This window comes from Hypomesus nipponensis, chromosome 6 (genome assembly GCF_054491055.1).
Source record: "Hypomesus nipponensis isolate SF chromosome 6, ASM5449105v1, whole genome shotgun sequence".
NCBI classification, from domain to species: domain Eukaryota; kingdom Metazoa; phylum Chordata; class Actinopteri; order Osmeriformes; family Osmeridae; genus Hypomesus; species Hypomesus nipponensis.
This window is the reverse complement of record NC_140366.1, coordinates 18,468,919-18,489,701: the sequence shown is the minus strand read 5'-3', so window position 1 is coordinate 18,489,701 and position 20,783 is coordinate 18,468,919. Positions and strand designations below refer to the sequence as shown.

The 20,783-nt window shown below is 47.0% G+C and overlaps 2 protein-coding genes across 2 annotated transcripts in view; both read right to left on the bottom strand.

Annotated features, from left to right (window-relative positions):
- Nucleotides 1–770: 770 nt before the first annotated feature.
- dse (dermatan sulfate epimerase) lies at nucleotides 771–13,442 on the bottom strand. The gene is made up of 6 exons (XM_084700823.1): nucleotides 13,284–13,442; nucleotides 11,410–11,869; nucleotides 8,896–9,149; nucleotides 5,004–5,243; nucleotides 3,103–3,310; nucleotides 771–2,928 (listed from the first exon to the last, which is right to left on the bottom strand). Exons 2-6 carry the CDS (start codon nucleotides 11,826–11,828, stop codon nucleotides 1,182–1,184), a joined length of 2,868 nt encoding a protein of 955 aa, XP_084556949.1. The 5' UTR covers nucleotides 11,829–11,869; nucleotides 13,284–13,442; the 3' UTR covers nucleotides 771–1,181.
- A 247-nt stretch (nucleotides 13,443–13,689) lies between these two features.
- The window catches only part of nt5dc1 (5'-nucleotidase domain containing 1), a 38,007-nt gene continuing 30,913 nt past the window's right edge, over nucleotides 13,690–20,783 (bottom strand). The window contains exons 10-12 of the mRNA XM_084699261.1: nucleotides 17,991–18,164; nucleotides 15,577–15,745; nucleotides 13,690–15,261 (exon numbers count right to left, since the gene is read on the bottom strand). Coding sequence (XP_084555387.1) covers nucleotides 15,149–15,261; nucleotides 15,577–15,745; nucleotides 17,991–18,164 — 456 coding nt within the window. The 3' untranslated portion in view covers nucleotides 13,690–15,148. The remainder of the gene's footprint in view (nucleotides 15,262–15,576; nucleotides 15,746–17,990; nucleotides 18,165–20,783) is intronic.

The window sequence follows — 20,783 nt, the reverse complement described above, 5'->3', positions numbered from 1 at the left end:
TCTCTCTCTTTTTCAGTATGCATAATACGGCCGATCAAAGAGTAAATGGCTCGTTATACCATTTGTGTTGTTATTCCGTTATTCCAAAATAAAACAAAACAACGGAAACCAAGCCTTTCCCCATAATCTGGTTCTGACATCCGAAATGGACAAAACGACATTACGAGGCTATTTGTCATTTTTTTTGCAGATACCAGCATAAAGGATATGGAATATTCAAAACAAGATTGTATAACAATGGCTCGTTATACCATTTGCGTTTTATGGTTATTTCATCATTCCCCAAAAAACGAAACAACCAAAAACAAGCCGTTATACTTAAATGTGTGTCGACTTACTAGAGTGACAAAACGGTATTACGGCCCTATTTTGCGTTTGTCAACACGGGTTGCAAAATAAAACTAACTATGGTCACAAAGTACACACAACATTGCTTTCCTGATTAATACTTACCAATCCTCAACACTTCAGAAATCACTTCTCTGTGACTGTTAACTGTTTCCATGCCAACCAAGATACAGATCCTAATCGACTTGAAAAGCAAGAAGTGAATCTTCCTTGCATGCGGTTAAGATCATTTGGTTGAATTTTACACCAATAAGATAGACCCCAGAGAACACATTTCAGAGGTAAACACACACACACACACACACACACACACACACACACACACACACACACACACACACACACACACACACACACACACACACACACAGCTGGACATACACAAACACAAAACACAACACGCGCACAAAGAAAATTGCAAATTGGAGCCTGCATGGGTTCTTTATCAATTACAAAGCGTAGAAAATATCACCACAAAAATACATTTTGTTTAAACATATATACAAATGTATGCATTATACAGGATGGTGACGACATACAGAGGGACATATCTCTGTATTTTAGTGGCGGGCCTTGAGACTTTGATATGAGGCAAGAAGTCTAACATACTGAACACCTTCAAGTTCACACAAACTCAATTCTACAGCTCCACAGAAGCTTATCACCTCATAGGTGTCTGGCTTTATCTCAGTAATCGATCAATTCCTATTTGGAATCAATTTTCCAGCTCAGAGTGAAGTGTGATTTGGCATATTCACCCATTGTGTATAAGAAAAGACTGTCAAGGAAGACTATCTGTTGACAGGACCCCTTGTCCGAGCCTTTTGAGGATATCAACACTGAGAGTGAGAACAGGAGGAATAGAGATACAGTAAAATGAGACTGTCAATCAGGAGGACAGCATAAAAACACCTCTGGGTGTGAAGACTTCTACCTTTTTGGAACCGCGTCAATAAAACAGTCAAGAGCAGAAAGAAGGTGACGATGTTTAGGATGAGAAACAACCTGATGTAGGAGGGTGTGCTCGACAGACTGTCACTCCTCGCCGTAGCCACCATGTGAACAGCCTTGTATTTACGTCCCTTGATGAAGCCACCTTTCCGGCCTTTGCGGTTGTCTCCGTAATCCATAAAGGCCCGTGAGTCCCCTTCACCCTCCTCTGGACTCTCTTCGTACACTCGCTTGTTTGTTTTCTGTCTCTCTTTTTTCTCACTGACCTCGATCTGTGCAAAGATATCTGGCATGCTCTCAGAGAGCTTCTCCCCGAGGTTCATTTTCTTGCCCCCTCTGCCTTTGCCCTGCTTCTTGGAGAGCGTGAACATCCTCTCGATCGCCTCCTCCGTCTTCTTCTTGTCGGAGAACTGGAGGAGGCGTTCCGCGGTCTTTCGGAAGCTGGCCGTGTTGAGCACACGTCCCAGGATGTGTCTCTCCAGCTGCTGGAAGACGGGCTTGGCATGCTGGAGGTTGTCCTCCACCACGTTGACAAACTCTTCCACCTCCTCCGGAGAACTGTCCTGCACGCCTGCGGTCTTCTCAAACACAATCTTCTTCTGGTCCACCAGCACCATCGCGAACAGAGGCTTACTGGTGACTTCTCCAGTGAGCAGGTAGATGGTGTAGGTGTGCTCCTTGGTGGCCAGGTAAATGTCAACCCTCTGGGCGTCGCCACGCAGGCTGAAACTCTGGACATCCACCCCAGGCCCAAAGAAGATGTAGGCCACCCTGGTGTGGGGCTGTCTTAGTGGCATTGTCACATTCACATAGTTAGAGCCATTATAGGGGTATCCACGAGGGTAATTCCAGTACCCTAAAACTGCTTTGTTGCTGAAACCTGTGTCATCCATCCAGAACATTCTATAAGAGTCCTCTCCATGTTTGACAAAGGTTCCGTGCACACCATCTATCTTACTCTCCTGGAAGGGCAAGTCTGTGTTGTGGAAGAAGGCACTCATGGTCCTGGTGGGGCTGTCTGGGTCCAGGTGGATGTGGTCAACCAGCACCAGCAGCTGGGGGTGGAGGAGCAGCAGGTTCCTCTGGAAACTTCTGATCTTGAGGTCAGGGTTGTAGGCCGACTGGGCCTCCCCCCGGATGAATACCATCCCCTGCCTTTCCAGCGCCGCCTCCACCCTTCCCTGAGCATCCGCTGCCAACCCTACCTTAAACTTCAGCCACTTGGAGTCACATGCCTCTGTCACCTGACCCTCAAAGGGCTTAAAGCAGGAGTCTGAGACAGCAGGGCCGAACAGAACTGCGTTGTTGAGAAACGTGTACTTGGGTCCGTACAGCGCTTCCGTGATGAAAGGCACACCGTTGGGGGCGAAGGTGAACGTGTTCTGATCAGGGTGCTCATGCCCTGCGTTGAAGTTCCGCCACCCTTTGATCCAGTCTTTGTACTTGTTCCTGTGGACCATGTCAAATATGGCACGTCCTCCCAGCTTCCCCGACTTAAAGGAGAGGAACGAGTGGTTGGCGCCGGAGGGTAAACCGCTTCCGAAGGTGACCACCCCCCAGTCCTCAAAGTAGTGGAGCCTGGGTGTACCAAAGTCTGGAGGAGGCTGAGGAACCAAGCTAGGGTCATACCTGCAGACAACACACAACGCTGAGGTTCAGACTGGATAAGATAACTGACTAAATGTAAACTTTTTCCTAAGTCACACAACAAGGATAGTTCATCGAGACCGAAAAATTGATTGGTTCTGAATTTTACAGGAGCAGCGTCGACCAGCGGAGAGAGAGAAAGAGAGAGAGACTCACCAGATGAACTCTGTGTGCAGGGTGCACCATCTCTGTCCTCTGCCAGCCTGGCCCGGCCCCTCCACCACACGGTTCTGGTGGATCTTCTCAGCCAGCCAGTTACCGCTGCCGTTCCGCATCACGTAGCGATCCAGGAACACCAACTGGCTTTCAGGTCCGTAGAACCAATTATAGTTGGAATCAGCAATCGCCACAGTCCGCTGGAACCCTGTTTAGACATGGAAGATCCAGGTGAAGAACCATACATTTACATGTATTCATGTAGCAGACGCTCTTACCCAGAGCGACTTACAGTAAGTACAGGGGCATTCTCCCCTAGGCAAGTAGGGTGAAGTGCCTTGCCCAAGGACACAACGTCATTTGGCACGGCCGGGAATCGAACCAACAACATTCTGATTAATAGCTTGACTCCCTAACCGCTCAGCCATCTGAACCCCCAGTTTGATGGCTGAGCGTTTAGGGAGTCTAACACCCAACTTTACAAAATATAGGGGGTATGGTATTTGGTGTGAACACAGCGTTATGCTTCTAAAACGTCAGTGGCATTTCAACATTAATACATTTTCGCAACACAGCGTCACGCAAATTTTTCACTTGAGTTTAAAATCTCGATGGACAATCGAATAGCGTCATTTGAGCAAATTTGTGTATTTGCATTGACTTTGCTTCGCAAATTTGCTTCGCCTTCGGTGGGAACACAGCATTATATTAAACCCTCTAGGTTGTGGTTTGTGCTTTAGTGTTGTGCAGGTTCTCAGAACCCAAATGTTGATTACATCTTTATGGTTGAAATGACAGGAACTTGCGGCCCTGCTTGTATCAGCCAATCTCGTTTTAATGCACATCAGCCGTTTTTCGTTTTACTGCCTTTCCAGAAACACACGGTTCTCATTAATTTTGCTGACGCTAAGGACCTCTAAGAAAAGAGAATAGCATTTAAGTGTGAAAAAAGGATTTGAAACCTGGTAACTGGTACTAAACATTTGACCACAGTAATTCCCTTGTTAGGATAAAACAACAAGAGCACTGACCAAAAGCAGGACTTGGTACGAAACGTTGAGGAGATCTTTTTTAAAGTTTAACTCATGAGGCAGGGGGACAGTGTTTACAGTCTGAGACGTACCTTCCACCCCCTCATTATCTGCACACAAACACATACAAATACACATACACACACTGTGAGAGCAATCATCCTGGAACTCAGGAGGTAGTTTCAGGATAATGTTCCCCTTTTCTGTCTGTCTGAGAGAGAGAGCTGGCTTTGTGGGTTAGGGTCCAGGGCTCTCCTAGGCCGACGCAATTAGAGCAGCTCTCTGAACGCCGTCGGAGCCACCCAGTCACAATACAGAAACTGTTGGCAGGCGGCTGTGAAACATCCAGACCCGGCCTCTGGGTCTCTCCCCTGCTCCTGCCCTCCCCGTAACCTTCAGACCAGCCTTTCAGGCCCGCCAGGAGAGGACCAAAGCCAAGATCTTTGCACTGCCCTGACAGGCATCCAGGAAGGTTGTAACTGCGCGCATGCTTCCCCCACGTCAAGACAAAAGAGTAGTCACTCTCCAGCAGCGAGTCATGCTCTGAGGCCTTGTTTCATGCCTAATCTGCTCACCACACAGGCAACATGGACGATGCTGGCTGCAGGCCAGGTTTCCCAGCCGCCCACAAAGGAATAAACACTTATTCACGGTCTGCTGACTGGTCCAGTATTTATTTGCACCTCCCCAATTTAGTCCTATGAGGTTACTACAGTACATCATGTAATTAATTAAACAAATCTACATTTCCTTAACCCGTTAATGAGCAGCGTCACAAACATGTGATCGTTCGAGCGTACCATCACAAATATGTGATTTGAACATTCTAATTGATTATTTTCCGACACATAACCCAGATGATGAGAGTACCTGGCAGGACGGTTCTGTAGAGGAAGGCAAAGTGTTTGTGGAGCCAGGGGTGGTCAAAGTGTCCGATGGAGAAGTGGCGTTGAACCAGGAACATGTACTGGAACAGAGAACGCGTGGTGTAGGTACCGTAGGCCACGCCTTCGTACAACGAGCCGTCCGTTACATCCTGCAGGAGAACCATGGATTTCTCCATGATGGCCAGGACCTGCCTGGTCCACAGGTAAGCCTCCTGAAGGTACCCTGGAACAAGAGAGAGAATAGCGTGAAACATGAAACGCTTTCAACAATGGGTTCAGACATTCTCAACTGTGGAGTTTTAGTCCTTAAACCTTGGCGAATTCAACTGTTTCCACACAGCTGAACCCCAGAAGAAGATTAACGGTGACTAGAACTGTATGCCTAGCCGTCTCTAGCTACTGAGACGTGCAGTTATGGTACTTATTCAGCACTAATTCCTATTTAGAAACACGACTCCTTGAGCAGATTCATACTGGAAAATCAAATTCCTCACGGCATGCAGCGCACACTGCCAAACTCTTGTTGTCATTTCAGGAAAGTATGACACTACCACACCAGTAAAGTATTACTGAAAAGCTGGATTCAAAACATAGAGTTTACTATGAGAAAAAGAAACCACATAAACACTCGAGCCACAGTTCCTTGAGGATTCCCTGTACCTCGATGGTGGAGACTAGCCCCGCCCCCCCACCTGGCCCCGCCCCCCCACCCAGAGTAGTCAACCCCAGTGTGTGGTTTGGGCTAAGAGACCAGAGGTGGACACAGAGCAGGTATTTACCATCAAACAGGAACTGCTGGAACAAAGTCCACATTTACACAGACAGCGTTTCACTGCGCTCACACATAGCCCCACACGAAAGCACACTGTTGGGACTGTTCAGCATTTTCCATTATTAAACTTCAAGCTCAAGTAAGTCGAGAAAAAAACACACGCAAATCAAATTGAGTCAACTAAATTGGAGCAGATAAAAAATAAATAAACAAAAGTTAAAAAAACGTAATTCCGCTAAATGTATTTGATCATCCGTGTAATATAGTTAATCAAATTCTGTGGCAAACTCTATGAACCTAAAACATTGTACCCACGGCTTCACCACTAACACTAACGCTCGGTTTTGCAGTCCAGCAAATTCCTCAAGCAGTGATGTTGTTGGGTCTAATGATGTGGCTAGTTTGTCTAATGACTAGCAGACGGAATAATGCTGCTGTCATACTGCCCCCGTCCTGCTGCTAGTGATGGCTGACCCTGTGGAGGCCCGCAGTGTCCTTCGCTATACATGAAGCCCCCTACACACTGAGAGCCAGGGAAGGCCTTGTCTGGTCGCTCCTTAGCAAACCATCACGCTCTGGTCAGGAGGAATGTGAGAGGTCGGGGGATTTACTATTTTTGCACTGCTCTTTGCCCTAGTCTGTTGCTCAAATTCTCTCACAAGGGATGCATGGAAGCAGGCAGGAAATGGCTGTATGATTCAGGATGTGTGATATGAAATATTATACAGAGTTTTAGATACCTAGGAATGTTGCAATAGCGTGAATGTGAAAATAGTTTGGTGGTGAATCGGCTTTATCTAGTTGTAAAAGCTGGGTGGCCATAAGGCAGCAGGACTCTACGTCCACCTCTCTCAGTTCTGGTCCTCAGGGACCCCCTGTCCTGCATGTTCTACAATGTTTCCCTCTTCCAACACACATGATTCAAAGGAATGGGTTGATATGAAGCTCAGCAGAAGCCTGATAACAGCCTATTCATTTGACAAAGGTTAGTTGGAAGAGGGAAACATGCATTGAGAAAGGAACCAGAATTGGGAAAGGCTGGTCTAGGATATGGATGGATAAACTGCAAGCATCACTTTCCATATTTGGGGGACAGCCACCAAGCATGAACATGAAAAGGAATTCACTGCTACAGCAATCTGGAACATTGGCATTTATCATTTGATCCACTCTTTCCCTAAGTTGATCACACAAGACAGATCCCTGTGTAGATCCAAGCTAGCTTTAAGTAAATATGGATAAAGCTCACAACTGTCTTATGTGGAAATTCCTTGACAAGTGGAGCTTAACCTGAATACTGAGCTGTTTTACTTCTTACTGATGAATAGACAATACAATCCCTCCCTTATAAAAACACATGAAAGAAACCAAAGTTAGGCGCTGTGGTAATCTCTACAACTTGCAGACATGTACAGAGGAAAAGTTCTAGAACATTTAATTTTTGATGTTGAAAGTTTGCACTTTTAACTGCAGTTTTTTGTGGGTCAAAGCACCACTTATCAAGAGGTCCTGACAGAATAACATTTAGCCTAGGGTTAGGGAACTCTAACCCTAACATCATACGTTTTGCACAGAAAATGAATGATGAATATTTGACAAAGGATGGTTGTAAGTTAATACTGGCATGAACATAGGTAAATTGTTTGGTTTCGCGTTCAAAACACTAATAAGGTCACTGGTGGTTTCTCCTCAGTCTTTCTTTTCCTATCCCCTCCTTATCATAAGAGAGACGGAAAAAAACACTGTTACCATAGTCATCTACCATTTTGCTGTTTCATTGTAACTTGTCTAACTACATGCTCTTATTGTTCTTCTCTTTGGGACTTATTTGGTTTCACAATGTATGCTACATGTTTGGCTACCCGCAATGTTTGGGGCTATCTCGTTGTTATGATCAGTGACCTATGCACTTTAGTAAAACTCGCTTTGGATAAAAGCGTCTGCTAAATGCATACATGTAATATAACGTAAATGATCTCAATAAGACTGCTATCAACTATTTCACACTCTGTTCGTCTCATCCCAGAAACACTTCCTCATCTTCCAAACTAAAAACCATGGGACTTCTGGAAACAGCAACAGAACTTCACCTTCAGCTGGCCTCTCTGACAGAACACACAGTCCAAGATATTCAGGAAATTGAAACTAAACAATAAAAAGGAACCACTTAAAATAAGCAGGAAGTCATATAAAGTCTTTTCAACAGTCAAATACTCCACACAAACTCAACGCACAGACGCACGGTGAAAGAAATGTCCCTGTGGAACGGTGTGGAGAGAGTCGGTGCTGGAGAAACAATTAGGAGGGATTAAGAGCAGCTGTGGGATAACCCCAGGCTGGCTCAACTGAAATTCCAGTCAAGAATGTTCTCGTCCTGAGGGAAAGGGGGTTGGCAAGCCCTGAGGAATCAGTCTCCCTTCTGTCAGATCAAGCTGGAAAGCTGCCCTCCATTTGAGGCCCACGTGATATAGGAAGTAGACTAGAGGAAGGAGGATGTGACAGGAGGAATAAAGTTACCAAGACAGGATATTCTACAGTACAACGAATAAGCACTGTACTCATTTATTGTTCTTGTTTATAATCCGAGTTGCCTTTCTTACTCCCTGTATCTTGACCATACACAGTTCACGTTCATCTTCCAACCCAATAAACCTTGAGGTCCAGTTTCCCAGACATGGATTAAGCCTAATCTTAAAGTAAGAGCCAAATTCAATGAAGATCTGCATTGAACAGGTGTTTAGTCTAGGACTAGGTTTAATCCATGTCCGGGCCTGAGTGTTCAGGTTAGTTTAGCCGCAGTTCCATGGAGCGTATGTTACGCCCCTTGTGACACTGTATATTACGCCCTTTGTGACACTGTATGTTATGCCCCTTGTGACACTGTATGTTACGCCCTGTGTGACACTGTATGTTACGCCCCTTGTGACACTGTATGCTACACCCTTTGTGACACTGTATGTTACGCCCTTTGTGACACTGTATGTTACGCCCTTTGTGACACTGTATGTTACGCCCTTTGTGACACTGCTAAAAAAGGCTATACAGGTCAAATCTGTTTTGATTGAACCGGGTTATACTGGAGGTCTGTGCAGGTGATACTTACCCTGGGTCATGTAGACCAGGCTACCCGTGAGCAGAGCCACACAGTTGGTGGGCTGGTGGTTGTGCAGGTACTGGAACCCCCAGCCACGGACGTAGGACTTCTCATACATGTAGCGGGTGGCGTTGCCGATCACCTGCAGGAAACGCTCCTGCTGCACCTTGCTCAGGTACTCGAACAGGAAGTCGTAAGCTGTGGCGAACCCGACCAGCGAGTGAGCCATCGGGACCTCATCCCACGGAGCGTCCTTGACCAACCTGAACGACAGAACGTGACAACTGAGGGATGGAAGCGTGACGCAGTGGTCATATGATTCTTCTGATTCTTCTGATTCTGATATGGTGTTGATACAACTACACACCCTAATGTGTGAAGGTTATAAGAGCTCCGTATCCAGCGTCTGTCTGCCTTGTAAGACACTGACAGAATGCTGACTCCACTTGTATTTTTAATAGATGCTAATTGTTCTACGGGTGAAATAGTACTGACCCATGCATTACTACAACTTTAAAGGAGCTCTTGAAGCGTTTTTGTGCGCGTGATTATGTATAGATTGACTTCAGATGTGATCATAAAAGTACCCAGGCAACCTGTTGACTCAGCATTTGCGCCACTGTGTGTTACTGTTGGTTTGTGCATTTTCATCTTCAGTTCAAATATCTATGGAGCTTCCTTTTAAAGCGTATTGTTCACACATAGCAAAATACATGGGGTTACACAACAAATCCTTCTGGCTTCAATTTGTCCATATGATGTTTCTCATTCATCCATTTATATCTGTCAAGAGCTACTGTGAGTTCAATTAATCTGCCGGTAAGATAGATAGATTCTTTCGACGACAGGCCTGGGGTCACCCACCAAGTTTAACGCATAATAAAAGGACTTCTAATGACAGAAAGGTGATTATGTGGCACTGCTTTACAGGGAATTGCATAATGCCAAAACACACAATATCTCTCTTCTGTATGTTTGCACGAGGAGTGTGTAAAATTTGAACCAGGAACCAGAGCGCCACAAACTGAACTTTCCCTGTGGTTGTAAGGTTCCCCTCCACAACTTGTTGGAAACGTAATTGAAGGCCATGATTACCACAATTGAATGATTTCTGGAGCCACTTTCAAGGTTCCCTGTGAGTCTTGAAGACCCTAATGAAAGTATGGGTGAAGACAGAACTCACACTGTGTGGTTAAAACGTGAAAGCATATGTTCAGTGAGTTGTTTTCCCTCTACAGTGGCACAATCATCAATATTGAAGAGAAATGTTTGCAAATTGCACTAATACTAAGCTGTTTGTAGAAGTCCTAAAATACATCTAAAGGAGGCGACAATGCTTTGAAGGAGAGCCATGAGAGGGATGTAACTGGGATTTTATGACTGGGGTATGACAGGAGTATGAATTGGCTGAAATATTTCATAAGCACCATGACTAAAGCTGATGGCAACATAGCAAGGCCTTGCCTTGTGTGTCATCCTTATACAGAAATTCTGATTCAGATTAATTTCCTTTTCCAAACTCTGACTAAGGTCTACTAAGGAAGTGTGATTATGAATACAGGATGTGTCATTATGTTAGTCAGCAAAGAGCCGAAGGCTTGGAATTAGAACAAAAGAACCATGGAAGTGACTTTGAGGTGTGGTTATTTCTTAGATATTCAGTATAAATGTAGGCTTTCTCAGAACTTCGATTTCAGGAACACACACACACTGACGTTAGAGCAAAGCAAAAACTTCCTTGGTCTGGTGTGTGTGTTTGTGCGTGTGTCTCAGTGACCCGATACCAAAATCCTCCATCAACCTGCCTACACCAGGCCATTGAGCTCACATCTGAACATTTCATTTCCTTTGAACAGGGGCATGTTCAGCAATGAATTCAAACAGCTGCTAAACATATTTCCTAGACCACAGGTCTATCAGACCACAGACACATGAACAGTTGCACTCCTGAGTCTTGACCGACAGACTGTGAATCCACCGAGGCAGAGGGAGGTTCTGGTATTCAACCTCAGTGATCAGATCCATATCTGGAGTACTAGGTGAGGAGAGATGTAGATATCCTGTGTAACCTCTCCAAATAGATCAGTTTCATTCACGATAAAGCTAAAAACATATACAGAGCTGCCTTCTGCGAGAGAGAATATAATAGATGTCTCCAGACGTGGGGGCTGTAGTTTGGGGGAATTTAAGGGAGAGGCATGAATATTCACTCAAGCCTCTGGGTGACTGTCTCAAATTAAAAGCTCAAAATTAATTGATTATAAACTTGGTGAAAACATGCCTGATACGTTTTGGAAAAGTTTATATTCTTGTGACGCACTGATAGCTTCTCAAATGGACTTGCCCTTGGGTTAAGGATTACATCATTTACTTGGAGTGCATTTTGCTACACGCAATCCATTTCATGTTGCAGTGAGCATGTTACAACGAATAGAACATAGATCGCATCAACAACAACAAAACAAGGGACTGTGTCGTTAAGGTGACGCAGAAAATATTAGAAAACAAAGACAGAAAATATACCAACTAGGCTGAGCTGCCATCCTTTCCATGTAGTCCTTGGCCAGGTCCAGAGCCCCTGAGCGGTGTGGGTAGAGCAGGCAGAACATGGACAGCACCCCCAGGTTGTTCCCGTAGACCTCGTTCCAGCGGGCGCTGAACTCCGCCGGGCTCCAGGGGGGCAGGTACTCCTCTGGGTGCTCCAGCATGGCCTCCCCGGCGTCGCGGATCCTCCGGGCCATCTCCCGGTGCGTCCCGGCGGCCGCCGCCTGCAGCTCCTCCACCTCCGCCTGGCCGAAATACAGCATGGGGTGGCCGTCGTAGTTCCCACCCATGAAGGGGATCCCTGCTGCGGGGTCCGCCTCCACCAGGACCGGGGCCACCAGGGGCCACAGCAGACTCATGAAGAACACTGTGGGGGCCCCACGGGTGTAAGCTCGCATCCTCACATCAGAGAGGGCACCGGGGCATTACCAGAGCTCAGCTGAGTGCGGACGGGGAGAAGGGAGAGCAGGAAAAGGGTTTGAGAAGGCCTGCCCATATTCTCCAAAGATTTTCTTACAAAGGCACTGCATTCCTGGAATAATTGGATACAGCTGTATTCCTGATCATTCTGGCCTTCCCTACTGTTCTCAGAGGTTAGAAAACTTTCAGCTCAAAATCCTCGCAGCAGACGACGCGACACTGTCATAACTCAAGATAAAGTTCAGATCGGTGTTACAACGCTTATACTCTCATCCTACCCTACAGAGTAGAGGTAGGTGTTCTACCTGACCATGCTGGCATACCATCCTGAGGCCTTATTCTTCGTCCAACATTAGCCATGTGTATTTAAAATGATAAAAGCCCTGGTTGTCTAAATGACACATCCTCTGCTGGACTGGCTAAAGCAAAAATAGTGTAGGCTATGTATCAAATGAGACAACACACTACAGAGAAAGAAAAAGTTAGTCATCTCAGTAAGTTCCATGACATGACCTTAGTAGCCCTCTTGGCATTTCCGTGATGGAAATCATTTGGTAGTGATTAGAGAGGTGTCTAGACATTGGTCCACTTGAATGGCAAGCGTTTTCTTTGGTTCAGTTTGTTACACTGTCTACCACTGCGTATAGAGGGACTAAAAGATGACATATCCATCGTTCCACAACTCTCTAAATTTGACATTTAACCTCACGAGTTGTCACATTCCAGATAGAGGGCACACAGTACGTTCACCTGGTCAACGTAAACCTTGTTGGGTAGACCAATTTGTCTTTGACATAACGCCAAACACAACTTAATTGTGGTAGTAAAGGAAGCCAAATCTATCTTTGTGAGAACGTCACAACGGCATTGTAAAAGCACCTTGGAATTCGACATAGTGTAGAAGAAGATGGACTGTTCACCAGAGCACCAGAGGCCCATGCATTAAGCGTTGTTTGACAAAACCCAAATTGCAGGGTTTACATCAACCACCGAAACCCATACATTGTACTAGCGTTTCCTTCGCTGCCACTAAGCCTTACCTAAACCAAATAACAGCATAGTAGCCTGTGGAAAACAAGGTTTCAGAGCCACATCTCTTTGATACCTTCAGGAAGTCAGATGTATAGGTTATTTCGGGAATTCAAAGTGATTTGCTCAAATGTTCTGAATATTAGATGTTGTGTGTCTGTCCCATAAACAGACAGATTTACCGAATGTATTTCATTATTTAATTTATAGTCAATATATGATGAGTGAAAACGAAATGGCAAATACTTTATGGATATTTTATAATCTATAGCCTACAACAAATCTCAACCGTTTCGTCTATGAAAAAGGTATTGATAATTTTTCCGTTAGAAAATGTGTGCATTTCACGCAACAAATAAGCTCAGTCGGGGGCTTTCCAGAAACTGGAAAATTACTTACTTTACCTGTCAAAACAGTTGCCTTGAACGTGTGGTCCAGACGTAGTACTCCCCACAAGACGTTTCCTGCATATCAGAAAAGTAATCCTCGCAACATTTATCGATATGATGGGACTTTCTAATACTGAAGAAAAGTTAAACTAAGTGCAAGGAGAAAGCGTGCGGTTCTGTGAAGAACGTCATGAGGAGGGGCAGTTGAGGAAATACTTAAAGGAGACAGAAAAAAATCACTGGTTGCACACTTCCAGCCCGTCAGGTAGGGCATGGCAGGTCCGGCTTTCCAATCTCACTGCATTAGACATGATCATGTAATCAATCACTTGAGCACTTTTTGAGTGCATGAACTACAGTATGACAGCGTTAATAAAATAACGTTGGTTTTTGTGCCATTGTAAATAATCAGCACAAAGCCTTATGCTAATTGTAACAAAATTGTAGAACATCTTTATTTCATACACAGTACATTGAACACTTTCCCTAATGACTGAAACATAAGGCAATGGGTTAAAGTTTTACAGGTCAGGTACGAAAAAATGAGTATGTGAAATACAATCACTAAAGCTGCAATGCAACCTAAATAATAACTTTGGCTGACCATGGCTGACACTCTTTATCAGATAATACAGTTCTAACTGTCAGAACAATAACGCCAAAAGCATATTTAAGACATGTCATACAAGAAGTATGCTTCTATCAAGTGCAACCATTCAGAAGTCGGTTTGAGCACATCTCCAATTGGTACTGTATATAAAGCATAAGTATTCTACATTTTTTACACAATCACTCAAAAGACCACAACATGTACTGCTGGACCAAAATAACATACAGAAAACAAAGAGCATTGTCTTCTTTACCCTTCAGCATTACAGTTTTCATACAGTAGGAAGGACTTATTATTGTATTCTTTTATGAGAAAGGCGACACCAAAGAAGAGCAAGATAGTGCCATTTCTTGGAGGACGATACCTTAAAGAACACCTTCCACCAAACTGACACAGGGGTACACACCTTGAAAGGGATATCAAGTCACTGACCATACAGTAAAACAAGAACCCTGATAATACACACAGTAGTTGTATAATAGTGTTTACTGACACAAACCAACACAGCAATACTGGACATAACGAACTGTCAGGACACACACACACACACACACACTCCTGGGACTATTTGAAGTTGCATTTCAACTCGGATTATATTTTTGAGGTAAGCAATTTTCTGTGATGTACCGAGACAATCCCCTCTGCGTTTGGAGAGATCCTACTTCTCCTGGTTGTTACAGCTGCTATGAACACATACAGTACATTGAAGGATGGACCGAAGAGGTGAGGATTCAACCGGAACAACAATTACTCATCTTCGTTACAAAAGGGTGGTCTTTACATTAAACAATGAGAACACTATGCTGTAGTCAATAGTGTGTGCTGCTGTGCTGACACATACACACACACACACACACACAAACATACATTATTTTGGCAAGTCACATTTACGCACGTACAATAAACCACCTAACAACGTTCAGATGTAGGCAATGATGAAATAGTGGGGGGAGGGAAGAGAGAGAGAAATATAGAGATTGAAAGAGAGGGAGACGGGGAATCACGGTGCTTTACATTCACATGGTGTTTCTAAATGGGAGTGTGACTCCTGTGCTTCATGGAGAGGGTGCTTCAGGTGAGGAAGTACAGGTGAGGAACTACAGGACACATGGACACACATTCCTCTGCTGAGAGAGGAGGGAGGGAGGTAGGGAGGAGGCCTGAGGAAGGAGGGAGGGCTGAGGGAGGGAGGGCTGAGGAAGGGAGGGCTGAGGGAGGGCTGAGGGAGGGCTGAGGGAGGGCTGAGGGAGGGCTGAGGGAGGCAGGGCTCCTAGGACTGACTCTGGACCATCCTGAGCAGGGAGTCAGGAGGCCTGGGGTAGTAGCCTGTGGTACACGGCTTGTTTGGTGAGAATCTGGGAAACTTGTAGTCCAGGGGAAGGTCTGTCAAGTCGAGAGAAAGAATATTCACCAATAAAACACTGAAGTCAGTCGATACAGCTTAGAATCCTTATACTGATGTCGTTATATTGGGATTGGTCTGTGATTTGTGAAACATCAAGATATATGGGGTCAATGGTAACTACCCAAAAAACCCAGACAGTGTTGCCCCTGTCAAAAAACCAACACTGCCTCATTCACTCCTAACAACCACCCACTGAGAGATGCAGAGGATATATATATATATATTTCTTTTAATAAACCTTACTATACATTGCCCTTCAAAATAAAAGTCCTCCTAAGTCCTGTCTCCAGTACCTGCAATGGCCTCCACGCTGGGGATGGCCATGGTGCTGTACTTGTGGAGGCTGTGGCAGCACCAGGTGAGCCTCTGGCTCTCCTCCTCCCCTTCAACACTCTTATGGGCGTCGACAAAGTAGGAGCCCCACTGCTCAGAGGGTGCCGACGGAGACTTCATGCCCTGGTCCTAAGAGATGGGTCCAGGAGTAAGATATATAAATGAGAGAGAGAAAAGAGGTGAGAGAGAGCAGGGGTGAGAGAGAGAGAGAGAGAGAGAGAGAGCAGGGGTAAGTGAGAGAGAGGGAGAGAGCAGGGGTATGTGAGAGAGAGAGAGCAGGGGTGAGAGAGAGAGAGAGCAGGAGTGAGAGAGAGAGAGAGCAGGGGTAAGTGAGAGAGAGAGAGAGAGAGAGCAGGGGTAAGTGAGAGAGAGAGAGAGAGAGAGCAGGGGTAAGTGAGAGAGAGAGAGCAGGGGTGAGAGAGCAGGGGTAAGTGAGAGAGAGAGAGCAGGGGTGAGAGAGATAGAGTGAGAGCAGGGAGAGATCAGACTATACTGAACTTCCTCTCAACTGTATTACTTATCCACTGAGTGCTGATACGTCTTAACGGTAAAAACTGCAAAATAGCAAAACAGGATGTAGTTAGAGATAATAAATAGATGAATCAAACCAGAGTTTGCAAGCTATACGCGGTCATAATTATTGCATCATTTTAATGGAAGACATTGGGCATTTGGTTCTATGTAAAATAATTTACTTTGTTTTGATTTCCTTTACCATCAAGAAGTAAAACCTGAAATCAAGCCCAGAGTGGTCAACGGCATTTCTCCATTCACATTTTTTGCATCGTAACCCAACAGCACATACTTTAGATGCGCTAAACTGGTGTTAAATGACATTAAACATGGCTATCATCTGTGAAAAACCGTGTATGATTGTCTCTGATACAGGATAACGCCACTAAAACACACAGGTCTGGTTATCCTTGTGAAAAAAACCACCCCATAACTCTGAAGAAGAGGGGAAGTCTCCACCATCTTATCACACTTGGCCAAGATACAGATTTCAGTCAGGAAGTCAGAAGATAACCAGCATCCATTAAACCAGGGAACACAGAACAGAAACCTTGACATCTACTACTGCCATATCACTGTCCCAACAACTTGAACTATAGTCAAGAGAGATGTCTTAGACAGTAAAAAGAGAGAACTATACTAATCTAACTAGCAACAGAAGTAGGAGAAGGAGTCAGGTTGAAACACAGGAGGTCATGGAAGATGGCCTCTTGAAACAGGCAGTGATCCAGTGTCCGTCCTGATCACGTTCCAGGGCTTTCTCTGATCCGTCCTGCTAACACATACTAGCCCACCTCCCCTCCTCTGTCTGGAACAAAACATCCTGCAGCCTGATACCTCTGGAGGAAGGGACTGCCAAGACCCAGGCTTTCAGCAGGCCCCAACCTGGCCAGCCCAGAGAGAGAGAGACAGGCCCTGGCCTGGCCAGCCCAGAGAGAGAGACAGGCCCCAGCCTGGTCAACCCAGAGAGAGAGAGACAGGCCCTGGCCAGCCCAGAGAGAGACAGGCCCCAGCCTGGCCAGCCCAGAGAGAGAGACAGGCCCTGGCCTGGCCAGCCCAGACAGAGAGAGAGAGACAGGCCCCAGCCTGGCCAGTGCTGAGAGAGAGACAGGCCCTGGCCTGGCCAGTGCTGAGAGAGAGACAGGCCCTGGCCTGGCCAGTGCTGAGAGAGAGACAGGCCCTAGCCAGCTCTGAGAGAGAGACAGACGGGCCAGTGCTGAGAGACAGACAGGTCACTGCTGGGTGGTACGACATCCCATAGTTGTGAGCATTTGTAGATATATTTTTGGGGGCATAACTGCCTGTATTATCTTATCAACGGAGATAGTTATTATGCAGAGGACATGAAATGTGGTAGAGAGAGAGAGAGAGAGAGAGAGAGAGAGAGAGAGAGAGAGAGAGAGAGAGAGAGAGAGAGAGAGAGAGAGAGAGAGAGAGAGAGAGAGAGAGAGAGAGAGAGAGGGAATGACAAGTAGGGAGGATTTCTTTCTTGTTTCCTTCCTAGTGGTGTATCAGTTGCCCTTAAATGCGTTTCCTGTCGTTTTTCTCTACAAAGCCTTAAGCAACGGTAATCTCACACGAGCCTGTTTCAGCATGTCTGGTTTCACTGGCTCCTCCATTAGATTTGAAACTGTAATGATATGGAACCACCACAGTATACTTACGTAGTAATTGCTGAAAGCATTTACAAAAGGACTCACGGAAAGCAGTATTGCGCAAAAGCACATATGCACTCTCACAATCTACAGAGGGTATGTTGTGGCACTCAGCCAATGAGAGGGGAGGAGGAGGATTCTAAAAGCCAGGCAGGGGGAAGGTGGGCGACTGCATTAAACGGAAACAGCTGCTCGTGTGAACTCACCTCAAACTTTCCCTTCTTCTCCAGAGGCTCCGCTTGGGCCTCGTTGGACTTGGCAGCCTGGCTCTTTGGGACGCCCTCTCCCTCCATTTCCTCTGCGATCATCACCGTCTCCCATTTCCCAAAGCTGCTAGCAGGGAACATGTCCGATCGCATGCTGTCCCCAAAGTATGCCACCTGTAGGGCAGAGGCACAGGACGCAGAGAGGAATCATCTCAACTGTTTTGGCCAAAGTTTCTTTCAGGGAGGAAAGTGAGAGGATGTAATATATAGATCAGATACAGCCAGCAGATGTTTATTATCCCCCCAGATAGACACGACTTTCATCAATACACAATGTCGGTTACAACAGGAACACATTTGAATGTGTTCGCATGAAAAACAAGATGGAATACACAAACAAAGTAAGAGGCAATAGCCAATCTCCTGATTGTTATTGACGCGTAGGAAATCTTACATTTCTTCCACACTTGATAAAATGATACAAAATGCAACTTGGCTGGGTTCCTCTGCTCGCAGTATTCACATTCAAGACTGCTGACATGTGTCTTACGAAGGTCCCTAAGGGCAAGCTAGACCAGACACGATGAGACTGCGAAACTCATCACTTCTCCTTCGACCATCACGTCTCTTTTGTACTCAATACGAATGGAAAGAAAAACACGTTTGGACAGGCGTATTACAAGACGGGCTTAGCTGGTTAAAAGTTCAAATGCATCCTCACTCTGAAAAGCAATTCACAAAATAATTTATGTGAAACAAAGTCAAAAGATGAATTTACATAACACAACAAGAGAGAAGGAAAGACTACAAATACACATTTCTCAGTCACATACCTCTCACAACCTTGTATGGAATGTGAAAGGTTACACTGTGTGCATACAGTACCTGTGCACATGAGTGTGGAGGGAGGCGTCTCTACACGAGACAGACCCCAGAAAGAGAAGGAGGTACGCAGGGGGGGTGGGGGAGGGGTGTGTGTGTGTGTGTGGGGGGGGGAGGGGTGTGTGTGTGTGTGGGGGGGGCTCCTTGGGCCCTCAGGAACCCCCTCCACTCCTCAGACCATTTGCTGTATCTCCGACTAGGCTCACAACTCATGAACAAACAGGCAGGGCAGCCAGACTGGCCTGCTAGAGCTGGAAGGCTGGGAGGCTGGGAGGCTGGGAGGCTGGGAGGGTGGGAGGCTGGAAGGGTGGGAGGCTGGAAGGCTGGGAGGGTGGGAGGCTGGAAGGCTGGGAGGGTGGGAGGGTGGAAGGCTGGGAGGGTGGGAGGGTGGGAGGGTGGGAGGGTGGGAGGGTGGAAGGCTGGGAGGGTGGGAGGGTGGGAGGGTGGGAGGGTGGAAGAGTGGGAGGCTGGGAGGGTGGAAGAGTGGGAGGCTGGGAGGGTGGAAGGCTGGGAGGGTGGAAGAGTGGGAGGCTGGGAGGGTGGAAGGCTGGAAGGCTGGGAGGGTGGAAGGCTGGGAGGGTGGAAGGCTGGGAGGGTGGGAGGGTGGAAGGCTGGGAGGGTGGGAGGGTGGAAGGGTGGAAGGCTGGGAGGCTGGAAGGCTGGGAGGGTGGGAGGGTGGGAGGGTGGGAGGCTGGAAGGCTGGGAGGGTGGGAGGGTGGGAGGCTGGGAGGGTGGGAGGGTGGGAGGGTGGGAGGCTGGAAGGCTGGGAGGGTGGGAGGCTGGAAGGCTGGGAGGGTGGGAGGCTGGAAGGCTGGGAGGGTGGAAGGCTGGAAGGCTGGGAGGGTGGGAGGGTGGAAGGCTGGGAGGGTGGGAGGCTGGAAGGCTGGGAGGGTGGGAGGGTGGGAGGCTGGAAGGCTGGGAGGGTGGGAGGCTGGAAGGCTGGGAGGGTGGGAGGCTGGGAGGGTGGAAGGCTGGAAGGCTGGGAGGGTGGGAGGCTGGAAGGCTGGGAGGGTGGGAGGGTGGGAGGCTGGAAGGCTGGGAGGGTGGGAGGCTGGAAGGCTGGGAGGGTGGAAGGCTGGGCGGGTGGAAGAGTGGGAGGCTGGGAGGGTGGAAGGCTGGGAGGCTGGAAGGCTGGGAGGGTGGAAGGCTGGGAGGGTGGAAGGCTGGGAGGGTGGAAGGCTGGGAGGCTGGGAGGGTGGAAGGCTGGGAGGCTGGAAGGCTGGGAGGCTGGAAGGCTGGGAGGCGGGCCGGTGGGGATATGAGCTCCAGGCATCAGGTTTCCACCAGACTTTCCCAGAACCGGCCGTGACTTCAGCACAGCTCGAACCAAACCAGAAAGAACTGCTGGGGACTGCACTTCTTGTGCTTTCCAGATCCCCACCCCCTAAACTGCCAGAGGCTTCGGATCAGTATGATAAATATTTACAGGGCCAGGAATTCTAGCACAGTGGCAAATTATTATAAAGCAGCTTTTATGGGGCTGGAAACTATATTATTAGACTGACTTGGGACCAGACTGAGACGACTAGAAAACAGACAAATCATCATTATTATTAATTGTCTGATTTCAGGCTACACTTATCAACTTATCACATCAACTTTAACCATTAAGGAAGCACAACTGTAGATATATATTTTTTTTTTCACAACCCCCCCCCCCCTCCCCCCTTTATTCTCTCCGGCCATCTTCCCCCTGCAAGAGCACCCCTCCCCCAGTCTGAGAGCCCTGGCCTCCTGCTATCTCTGCCTCACTCAGGCCAGCGATTAGGCCCCTGGGTAAACAGACGTGGAGTCAGGCCAGCCAGGGGCCAGGCCTTAATGACTTCTTTGTGCTCCGCTGTGTGGGGCCTGGGGTGCAGGGTGGGGGCAGGGGGAAGAGACAGGGGGGAGGAGAGATAAGGACATAATCCA